Source organism: Colossoma macropomum, unplaced genomic scaffold, assembly GCF_904425465.1.
Source record: "Colossoma macropomum unplaced genomic scaffold, Colossoma_macropomum, whole genome shotgun sequence".
In the NCBI taxonomy this organism is placed as follows: domain Eukaryota; kingdom Metazoa; phylum Chordata; class Actinopteri; order Characiformes; family Serrasalmidae; genus Colossoma; species Colossoma macropomum.
Genome location: NW_023494785.1, coordinates 2,444,471 through 2,455,583, shown reverse-complemented (window position 1 = coordinate 2,455,583; position 11,113 = coordinate 2,444,471). Strand labels below are relative to the sequence as shown.

General features: G+C 36.8%; 1 protein-coding gene across 1 annotated transcript in view; it reads left to right on the top strand.

The window, feature by feature from the left end:
• Window positions 1-216: 216 nt before the first annotated feature.
• Window positions 217-11,113, top strand: part of LOC118812915 (muscle M-line assembly protein unc-89-like) — a 24,358-nt gene continuing 13,461 nt past the window's right edge. The window contains exons 1-7 of the mRNA XM_036578027.1: window positions 217-365; window positions 594-618; window positions 4,140-4,475; window positions 6,634-7,026; window positions 8,913-8,927; window positions 9,085-9,099; window positions 10,428-10,439. Coding sequence (XP_036433920.1) covers window positions 354-365; window positions 594-618; window positions 4,140-4,475; window positions 6,634-7,026; window positions 8,913-8,927; window positions 9,085-9,099; window positions 10,428-10,439 — 808 coding nt within the window. The 5' untranslated portion in view covers window positions 217-353. The remainder of the gene's footprint in view (window positions 366-593; window positions 619-4,139; window positions 4,476-6,633; window positions 7,027-8,912; window positions 8,928-9,084; window positions 9,100-10,427; window positions 10,440-11,113) is intronic.

Below are 11,113 nucleotides of genomic sequence, written 5' to 3'. Positions count from 1 at the left end.
AATATAACAAAAATCCTTTTGACAAAAAGTTCTTGAGATGACTAAGTTTTACATGCTTCACTGTACTTAGGTGTTTTGTGAAATCAGATCTTTTGAGATTTTTTGCAATAGCTGTGGCCAAATGACTCAGCTGTTTTACAACTTCCCGGTTTCATTTTCTGTCATTGCCTCTAAAAGCTGTTCTACTCTAGATGTTTGTGGATTGTGTCACAGAGATCACTGTGTGCAGCTCAGTAACGTGGACTGTACTCAATTCTGCTGGCGGCTGCTCACCTTACATTCTGTTTGTGGTTCTGAGAGTTTAAAGTGGACAAAAGAGTTTTTTTCCCTCTTTGTTGAAGATCTGGCACAACATGGCAGGAAACGTAAGTGTATAAAGTATCATCATTTAATTATGGATAATTCTCTCTCTCTCTCTCTCTCTCTCTCTCTCTCTCTATGTGTCTCTCTCTTTCTCTTTCTCTCCCTCTTGTTCTTCTCATTTCTAAATTATTAAGGATCGTATATATATTGTGAAGTTTTGCCTTTTGTTTCAACTGGTACTGTAAGAGCAGTAAAAACACTGAAAACATGGTCTTTTATCTTTCTTTCAGAAAACAGTCGACACCAAAAAACTTGGTAAGTGAAATCTTGGGACTCTCTGAAATTGTGTTTTTTCCTGTTCTGGGCAAATCTGACAAGCTCAGTCTCGATATGTACCCAGGTGCATTACCCCCAAAAGCTTCTTTGTGTTAAGATCATCTTAACTGGGATGAAGGGATAAACAAATAATGCCTTAACACGTCAGTAACTACGGTTTACTAAGGAGTACTAGTTAATTACTCAGTTTGTTGTCAGTCTAACGTCTCTCTTAGAGAACTACTTACTAACCTTAGCTTTTTTTTTTAAAAGAACTACTAATTTATAACTGATCACTTTAACATTTACTGTTTAATAGCTCTAGAGTTCTATTAGTTGCTAAAATACCACAGTATCCAGTAGATCAGTCTGCTTTTTTCTCTTTTTAGAATAGAAAACATAATTATTTTCTGCAGGATTGTGTGTACCAGTGTTGTTTCTTCTGAATAGTAGTTATTCTTTAAAGTCCTTTTGAGGGCAAGATCAATCAAAGACATGACAAATGATGAATTAGCTTCAGTTCATAAAATCAATCACTGGGCTATCAGCTCCTCCTCTAGATATCATTGACATGAAACATGCCATGACTATGCAGATGTTTCAGTAGGGAGCCAATAAAACCTGGCTGTTAGGTTCAGCAGTGAGAAATTATGACCACTGGAGAAAATAAAATGTGAAATAAACAAAACGTCTTAGTTTTATTTACAACCCCATTTCCAAAAAAGTTGGGATGCTGTGCAAAATGTAAATAAAAACAAAATGTAATGATGTGCAAATAATTTAAACCCTATATTTTATTGAAAATAGTAAAAAGACAACATATCAAATGTTGAAACTGAGAAATGTTATTGTTTTGTGAAAAATATAAGCCCATTTTGAATTTGATGCCAACAACATATTCCAAAAAAGTTGGGACGGGGACAACAAAAGGCTGGTAAAGTTGTGTAATGCTAGAAAAACACCTGGTGGTTAATTGGCAACAGGTCAGTAACATGATTGGGTATAAAAAAAGCATCACAGAGAGGCTGAGTCTTTCAGAAGTAAAGATGAGGAGGGGTTCAACACTCTGTGAAAGACTGCACGATCAAATAGTGCAACAATTCAAGAATAACGTTTCTCAACATAAAATAGCAAAGAACTTTTGCTTTTCATCATCTACATTAAAAGATTCAGAGAATCTGGAAAAACCTCTGTATCTAAGGGACGAGGCCAAAAACCAATACTGGCTGGCCATGATCTTTGGGCCTTCAGGCAGCACTGCATTAAAAACAGACATGATTCTGTAGTGGAAATCACTGCATGGGCTCAGGAACAAAACCACTGTCTGTGAAAACGGCTCGTCACTGCATCCACAAATGCAAGTTAAAACTCTAAAACTCAAAGACGAAACCATATATACACAAGTTCTAGAAACACTGCCACCTTCTCTGGGTCAGAGCTCATTTAAAATGGACTGAGGCGAAGTGGAAACGTGTCCTGCGGTCCGACAAATCAACATTTAGAATTATTTTTGGAAATCATGGACACTGTGTTTTCTGGGCTAAAGACCACTCAGCTTGTTATCAATACATAGTTCAAAAGCCAGTATTCATGATGGTATAGGGGTGCATTAGTGCACATGGCATGTGTGCACATCTGTGAAGGCACCATTAATGCTGAACAATAGAAACATGTTTTGGCAACATATGCTGCCCTCCAGACGACGTCTATTTCAGCACGACAATGCCAAACCACATTCTGCGTGTGCTACAACAGCATTGCTCTGTATTAAAAGAGCCTGGGCACTAAACTGGCCTGCCTGCAGTCCAGACCTGACACCACTGAAAATATTTGGGGCATTATTAAATGAAAAATACAACAAAGGAGACCCCGAAGTGTTGAGCAGCTGAAATCCTATATCAAACAAGAATAGAAAAACATTTCACTCTTAAAACTACAGTAATTGGTCTCCTCAGTTAGCAAACATTTACAGAGTGTTGTTAAAGAAGAGGTGATGAAACACAGAGGTAAACAGGCCCCCGTCCCAACTTTTTTGGAATGTGTTGTTGGCATCAAATTCAAAATGGGCATATATTTTTCAAAAAACAATAAAATTCCTCACTTTCAACATTAGATATGTTCTCCTATATGCTTTTATATTGGAATAGCTTGTGTACATGAACACAGTATTAATATAATTGTTATTTTCTATTTTTATTGTCATTATTTGAATTATAGATAATACGGATAATCGTTTTTAGCTAACTGCCAATCAAGCATTTTTTTCATGTTAAAATATTGTGACCAAACTTACACGCACTTCTATCAGATATGATTTTACTGTACAGATAGGTCAATTATAACAAAACAGTTGGTGAAATTTGCATGCGGAAAAATGAAGTGTAAATTAGTTGTTTACTGAGTTCTTTTGTGTTTGTTTACAATCAAATTTAAAATATTCCTGAGTTGGCTTTATCAGTTGAGTTGGTTTTGCTGTCCATTAGCTTTGCTCTCACTAGCTAAATTAACTAGCCAGCAAACACATTACAGAACATGAGCAGCAGCTTAAGGTTTAATAAAGCACCTATGTTTTAACAACATGTTTTAAACCTATGTTTAAAACATGTTCTAAAGCATAACAGCAGGAAGATAATAAAAAAAATCCAGACCTGTTTGGCTAAGATTATTCAGCTAGTCAGCTGTTTCTGAGTCCTTCATCAGGTTGGAAGTTGAGCTGCAAAACCTAGAGGTTTTCACAGGTGGTGAGGCAGGTTGGGCAGTTCACTGTTAAGTTATTCTCTTTAATAAATTTGAAATCAAATTAACTTGATTGATTTCCTGAGTATGCATCTTATATGCTTTAACAACTTCATTGTTTTTGTAAATATATGCTCATTCTGAATTTGAGGCCTCCAACACATTCCAAAAAAGCTGGGACTGGAGCATGTTTACCGCTGTGTTACGTCACCTTTTCTTTTAACAACACTTAATAATTATTTGAGCACTGAAGACACAAACTGATAAAGTTTTGAAAGCAGAATTTTTTGTCATTCTTCTGTAATACAAGTCTTCAGCTGTTGAATGGGACAGGGCCTTCATTGCTGTATTTTGAGCTTAAAAATACACACATATTCAAAGGGAGGCACCTGCACTCTTTGGTTACTCAGCCATGCTGATGTAACACATGCAGAATGTGGCTTAATGCTGTAGAAAATGTTGAAATAATCAGACGTCCCTGAAAAAGATGTTGTCTAAAAGGCAGCATATGTTGATCCAAAATTTCGCTAAAAATCCCCCCAGAAAAATAAAGCCTGCTACTGTCATGACTTTTTTGGAACATGTTTTAGGCATCAATTTCAAATAAACGTATTTTCACAAAAAACAATTAAGTAGATACATTAAATATTTTGACTTTGTACTGTTTTTTTTCAAATACAGGTTAAACTAGGTATGTAAATCACTGTTTTCCGTTTTTATTTGAATTGTACTGACTGTCCCATCTTCTTTGGTTAAGTTAAACCTCTCTTGTTGTGTCTTAACAGACACTGTCTTTGCAGAATCCAGAGTGGACACACCCTCAGTCTCCTCTCGTCTGAAAGCCTTTCGTCGACAGTTTCATACAGTCCGTGCTGCTGCTGGGGACACTGTCCACCTGCACTGTCGCCTCTCACCTGAAATCAGTGCAGCGGCCAGAGAGATCAGGTGGTTTAAGGGGACAGACTGTATTGAAGTGTTTCAGGTCACTGTGGGAAGTGGCTGTGAAGGCAGTGTGAAACTGACACTGAGAGATGTTAAAGTCGCTGATTCTGGGCAATACAGGTGTGAAATGCTGGGAGAGAAGAAAGAGGAGATCTCAGTTATTCATCTGCACGTATCGGGTGAGTTAAGATCCTCCTGTAAAGGACATTCAAGTACATTTATAATGCTGTATATGTTGTATTGCTAGTAAATACTATATATACTGTATATCACCCACTACACAGCAGGAGTCAATTGTAACGTCTTCTAATATTAGTTTAAATATTAAAGGGGAATATAAGGGTTTTTTCTTTTTTTGGATTTTTATCCAATTTTCTCACCAATTTAGTCGTCTCATATTCCACCCGCTAGTTAGGACTCCCCCAGTCACACGATACTACCAACGCTAGCAGGGTTAAGGCTAACACAGGCTTCCTGCGAGACCTGTGAAGCGCCGCCGCATCTTTTTGAACTGATGCAACGTGATTGGACAGTCGAATGTGCTCGGAGGAGACACTAACCGCCAGATCTGTTACGTCAGCTAACAGATGCCTGCACTGACTAGCATCGTGCTGGGTGAGGGGGCGAGGGGGGGCCATCCTACCCACCCAGAGAGCGAGGCCAATTGTGATCTCTTGGACTCCCGGCCACGGATGGCTGTATCATCACCAGGGATTGACCTCGTGATCTCCTGATGATAGGGCCAACGCTTAGATGGTTTCGCCACTCGGGGGGGTTTTCATAACTTCTGCATAATTCAATCATTGAGATGTAAATGAACTCATGCAAGAGTGGTTTGATAAGAAATTATTCATTGTGGAGAAACTTAACCAACTCAGATTTCTTTACAGTGGTGGTGATAGGAACCAGGGGTCACACTTTTCTATGTAAAATGTGAGCCTACATGTGTATTTTGAGGTGTATATGTACTGTTTATATTGGTAAAATACCAAGAGTGTATTTTAAAATATATATATATATATATATATATATATATATATATATATATATATATATATTTTAGGTAAAAACCTTAACCGAGAACTTTTGTAAAACACTGTCTCAGACATCAGGCAACATATTTATAACAGTGTAACATGTTCCTGTATAACAGCTTGCTGTGAAGGAGCTTTTAGAGGCGTTATATGCTGTGGATGTCTTGTTTCTGTCACCATCACTGTGAACAGTTCAGACTTACTACATTTCTGTATAATGGAGCACTTTGCAATGAAACTCTCCAAGTTCCCATCTAACTGCAAAAACGGCCAGAACCTGCTGTCAGATCCAAACACATGAGGCTAACTCAGCTAGTTTGTGCTAATGGTCATATAGTTATTAGATACTAAGCGTGGCAAAGGCTGTGTGTTGTCTGGGGCATGACTTTAAAGTTTATCTCAGAATATTAATTTATCAGCTGTTTTGCAGATCATGTGTCATTAAATATCATAAAAGTATTAGAAAACACTGATGTGTACAGTCTAGCATCAACATACACAGCAGTGTTTACCTGTAAAACACTCCAAGTTCCCATCTAACTGCAAAAATGGCCAAGACCAGCTAATTTCTCTCACTACTTGCTTTAGTCCACTGCTCCCATTAATCCCCCAAGCACGAGTCCAGTACAACAAAGATGCTGAACTTATCCCTCACGAGCATGTCCACTTCTGAGGACATTATTAGTTTAATCATCTGTTAATAGATAAAATGTAACTTGAACGGAATACACACACTATCTAAACTGCTTATCCTTCTGGGTCGCGGGGGGTGCTGGAGCCTATTCCAGCTGACATTGGGCGGAAGGCAGGATACACCCTGGACAGGTCGCCAGTCAATCACAGGAACAGAATACAGATAGCTTATACGTTCTGAACACATATTCCCAATACTTTTATTCTGTTACATCCCAACTCTATCCATACCCCATAATCTGACCACCTGAATGCATGCTTTGTCGAGCACCATGTTTTACTGTCATGGAATTGTTTGCAGTGTTAACAGTTCATGATAAACCATAAAAGGTCAAACTGCTTGTCATTTTATCAGTTTAATTCTCATAAAATAAACTTGTAATCTATTTACAGTTATTTGTATGTGACTATGTTATGTAATTATGTCAAATTATGTAATTATGTAAAATATCCTGATGCTCTGTGGGGTAAAAGACCATGATTGTGGTAAAAATCAAAGTGCTGTTCCGCTGCTAATGTATGAACACTGTGTTGATTCATAGCCTAGTTTCTTGTTGTCTTAATGGACGTACTAATCTAATTCTAATCTAATCTTTGTTCTTCCTCTCAGAGTTTAAACTGGTCTCCAGATTAGAAGATGTTGGAAAGCTGTCTGATGTTGAACCTCTGAAACCCACTTCCAAGAAGCAGAGCTCTCCAGATTTTGGACCTCATGCTTTTTGTGGTCATGATGTCACCCTGCCCTGTTACCTCTCTCCTGAAACCAGTGCTGTTGCCATGGAGATCAGGTGGTTTAAAGGGACAGACTGCATTTACCTGTATCAGAATGGTCAGGTGACAGAGGGGAGGGGCTACGAGGGCAGAGTGAGCATGACCGACGAGCTGCAGAGAGGAAACGTGTCTCTGAGTCTGAGAGATGTTCAGTGGTCAGATTATGGAGAGTACTGGTGTGAGGTCACTCATGGAGGACAAAGGGTGAAAAATGATGGAGTGCAAATAAAAGGTAGGACTGCAGTTATTCAAAATATATAGAGTTAACGTCAGAGTTAAACCTTAGAACCCAAAGCTTTTATTTTGCAGGCAGTTTGTGTGGCTATTTTTAGGCTTTATAGCTCAGGAGTGAACTCAATCACAGACATTATACACATCACAACAAATGGCAAAGCATCAGTGAGTAATCCGATTCGAAAAACGAACCACTGTTTACCATTAATAAAATCTGTTTTTAGGCTTCGAAACTCAGGAAGGGGTTAAGTTGCAGACATGCACATATTTAAACAAAGCAGAGAAAATACAGACTTGAAAAAGATTAACTGTGACACAAACCAAGAACTAAACAACATAACAAAACAGATCAGAGTCTTCACAGGAGCTACAAACAGAGCAGTATATATGAGGCAGGTAATGATTGGAGTCCAGGATCGGCAGGAAATTAAAAACAGACACACAGGGCTTAGCCATGTGCAGTACCACAGAGGCCCAGCAGGGGGACATTGTGACAATGTTACAACAATCTATAGGACTCACCCTCTGTAATGGTTGCATCAGCAAAAATACCATTTGAAAATGGACCTAAAATCCACTCGTTGTCCTGATAACAGATCTGAACAGAAAATACACCCCATCTTTTCAATTTCCGTTTACATGCACAATATAAGTAATCCGATCCAAAATTATGCATGTGTAGAGAACCACTTAGTGTAGACGTTACCATGACAACCAGCATCACGTGAGTTCAGTCAGAGTGAGATGAGCAGCAGTGAGCAGCGCTTGTGTTTTTAATTACTTTAAAATGATGTCAGACTCAGGAAAACGTCCTTCACATGTCCTTATTAAAGACTGAGAGGAAGACGTCGTGTTCTGAGACACATAAGCTGGACGTCCGTCCCACCGCCGTCTTTTAAAGATCAGGGCATAAACTTCGTCTCCTCTGCAGACCAGTTTCTGCTCCGCCATGTTGAACGGTATAAACTCTCACTATGACGTGACGAACATGATCAGAACGGACTTAAACTCTTATCTTTTTGTCTTCAGAGTCATCAGAGGGAAACTTTATCTGTGACCTCATCACAGAATTCAACATCTGAAGTGTGCAAAACATCATCTAGATAAAATAGAGCCATTATGGAAACAAGTGCTGAACATTGATAAAGTAAACATGGAACTCTTTGTTCCCAAACACTAAACAAAGTATATTTGGAGGAAAAAAAGCATTTAATGAAAAGACGCCTTGCCAGCTGTTAATCATGGTAGCGGATCTATTAATCTTTGCAGTTGTGTGGCTGCCAGTGCACAGAAAACACTGCACAGGTAGATGTAAGAATGGATTCCACTAAATATCAGCAAATTCTGGAAGCAAACGTGACGCAGTCAGTCAAGAAACTGAAACTGTAAAGAAGCTATTCTACAACAGGATAATGATCCAAAACACACCTCAAAATCCACCATGAACTATTTCAAAAACCACAAACTGAACTTTTGGAACGGCCTCCATATTTTTAACACCTGTTCTGGAAAGAAGAGTGGGTGAAAATTCCCAAACCAAGAACAGAAAGACTCATATTTAGCCACAGAGTGTAGCTTTGCTGTGATATATGCCTGACTTGGTAAGGTGTCCAGATTTATTCAATCAAATATAAAGTAACTGAGCATTAACAACTGCAGACAAATGCACAAAACTTTTACATACAGTTGTAAGCATGTCTTAAAGGCACAGCAGAATATCTTTCATAATCCATGCTTAACATTGTAAAGAGCATTAAAGTTATACTTAACAAAAAACATAATTACCAACTTATTTCAATATCATTGTGTAAATGTGTATAATAAGATTTTGAATTAGAAAATGAAGAATCTCACTAACTGCACTTCTATTGTTTTATTCCACAGTTCCATCTCTTCCCAGTGAGTATTATATTTCTCCACTCTGAACCCCTTTCACTCTCTACACTCTCTTTTCAAAAAATGTTTATAAATTGCTTGTTTTAAAGGTCTATAAGATGTTGAATTTGAACATGAACAATCTCACTAACTGTACTTTATCTGTTGTTTTATTCCACAGTTCTACTTCATTTCAGTGAGTATTATATTTCTCCACTCTGAACTCTTTTCACTCTCTTTATTCAGAAAGATGTTTATAAATTACTTCTTTATACAGAAAACTTTGAGTCACATTTACATTAAAGCCTCTTTCACAAACCATGATATGCTGTGATTTTCAGTATTAAGGTCTTTACACACTGAGCATGATTTATTTGTGTGTCAGTAAATTAATTTGATAACGTGTGTAACTGATGATGTCAGTTTTTGTGCACCAGACATGATTTTTCAGACGGCAAAAGACGACATTATTTTTTTGTATGATTTCTAAGAACTCTTGCAGGTGACATGAACTCACTGACCAATCATGGTCGTCTCTGGTGTTGATGAATCTCTGTGTCTCAGTAACTACATCTTTAAATGAAAAGATTAGTTTGTCTTCATCACTGATTGTGTCAGCATCTCCAAAAGCAGCTCAGTCAGAGTTGCAGAGCTGAGCTGTGGGTGAAAGATCTCTGAAAGTTTCAGCTCCTTAATGAGGCTCTTAAACTCTCTGTGCTGCTTTTGCTTTACCAAACAAAATGAACCAGCTTTGTGAGGAGAAAGGAAAATCGTTTTGCATTTGAATGTGTTCTACATATGTGTTTTTTTTACAATGCAGTGAATACTGCAAAATTCCAGAAAAAATTCCAAAAAATATTTTTCAGTTTTGTGTTGTTTTTTAATGCTGCATTTGGTGTGTAACCATCTTAATGTTTAAACAATTTGGTTCATTTAAATTATCAGAATATTTTATCAATGTTCCACCAAAAACTCCTGTACAGACTTCAGCTATCCTTGCACTGACGATAACACTGTGGAAAATGGGAAAAGAGCAAAAATGTTATTATTATTATTATTATTATTATTATTATTAGTTTTATTAGTATTATTGTTATTATTATTATTATTGTTATATTATAATATTAATATAATAATAATAACAATAATAATAATAATAATAATAAAATATAATAATAATAATAATAATCATCATTATTATTATTATAATTATTGTTGTTGTTGTTGTTGTTGTTATTATAATTTTATAATTAATATTACATCTAAATTATTCTTACTAAATGATGTTAAACTCCAATAAGGAGTTTAACATCATTTAGTAATCAGATCACATCATTCTATAGTGATGAAATAAAAAAAATATATTAGAACTTATTCAGCAGAAGAATTCATACCTTTAAATTACAAGAATCAGTTTCCAGTGAGAGAAGAAATAAATCAATAATCACTGATAATTATTTGGTTATTATTGTTTTAACTTTGAACATGAAAAATCTCACTAACTTTATCTGTTCTTTTCCACAGTGGACTGTTTTTGTGAGTATTATATTTCTACTGAACACTTTTCTCACTGTACTCTCTCTCTTTGAGAAAGATGCTTATAAATTGCTGCTTCTTTCTTCTTCTTCACTCACCATGATTTTTCAGTATAAAGGCTTTTACACATCAGGCACAGTTCATTTGTGTAATTTATTCCATTCCATTTATTAATAAATCATTTCAAGCATGAACATAACTGATGATACTGCATCTCACTCACCAAATGGGATTGTCAGACACCAGAAATGTGACATATTTTATTATCTCTGTTTGATTTTTGCGAACTTTCACAGGCAACATGAACTCACTGACCAATGACAGTCATCTCTGGCTTTGTTGTATCATCTGTGTCACACTGACCACAACATTTTACAAACGTTAAATGATGTTTTAAAGTTTTTCTTCTGCTTCATCAGTTTAGCCAGGAAGCTTAAGCCCAAAGTCTAGCTTGTCCAATAGAAAACAAGCTGAGAGATTCTTATTGGACAGTCCTCATCTTTGGGCTTAAGTTATCTGGCTAACTGAGAATCCTGCTTTGTTAAAAAAAACCCAAGCAAAAAAATCACTGGGGAACAAAGTGGTGAACAACAGTGGCTAAATCCCCAGAGTTTCTTCAGTAATGCTCTTTTTCCAGTTCACTAAGAGAATCAAACAGGGCTGAATTTGAACAT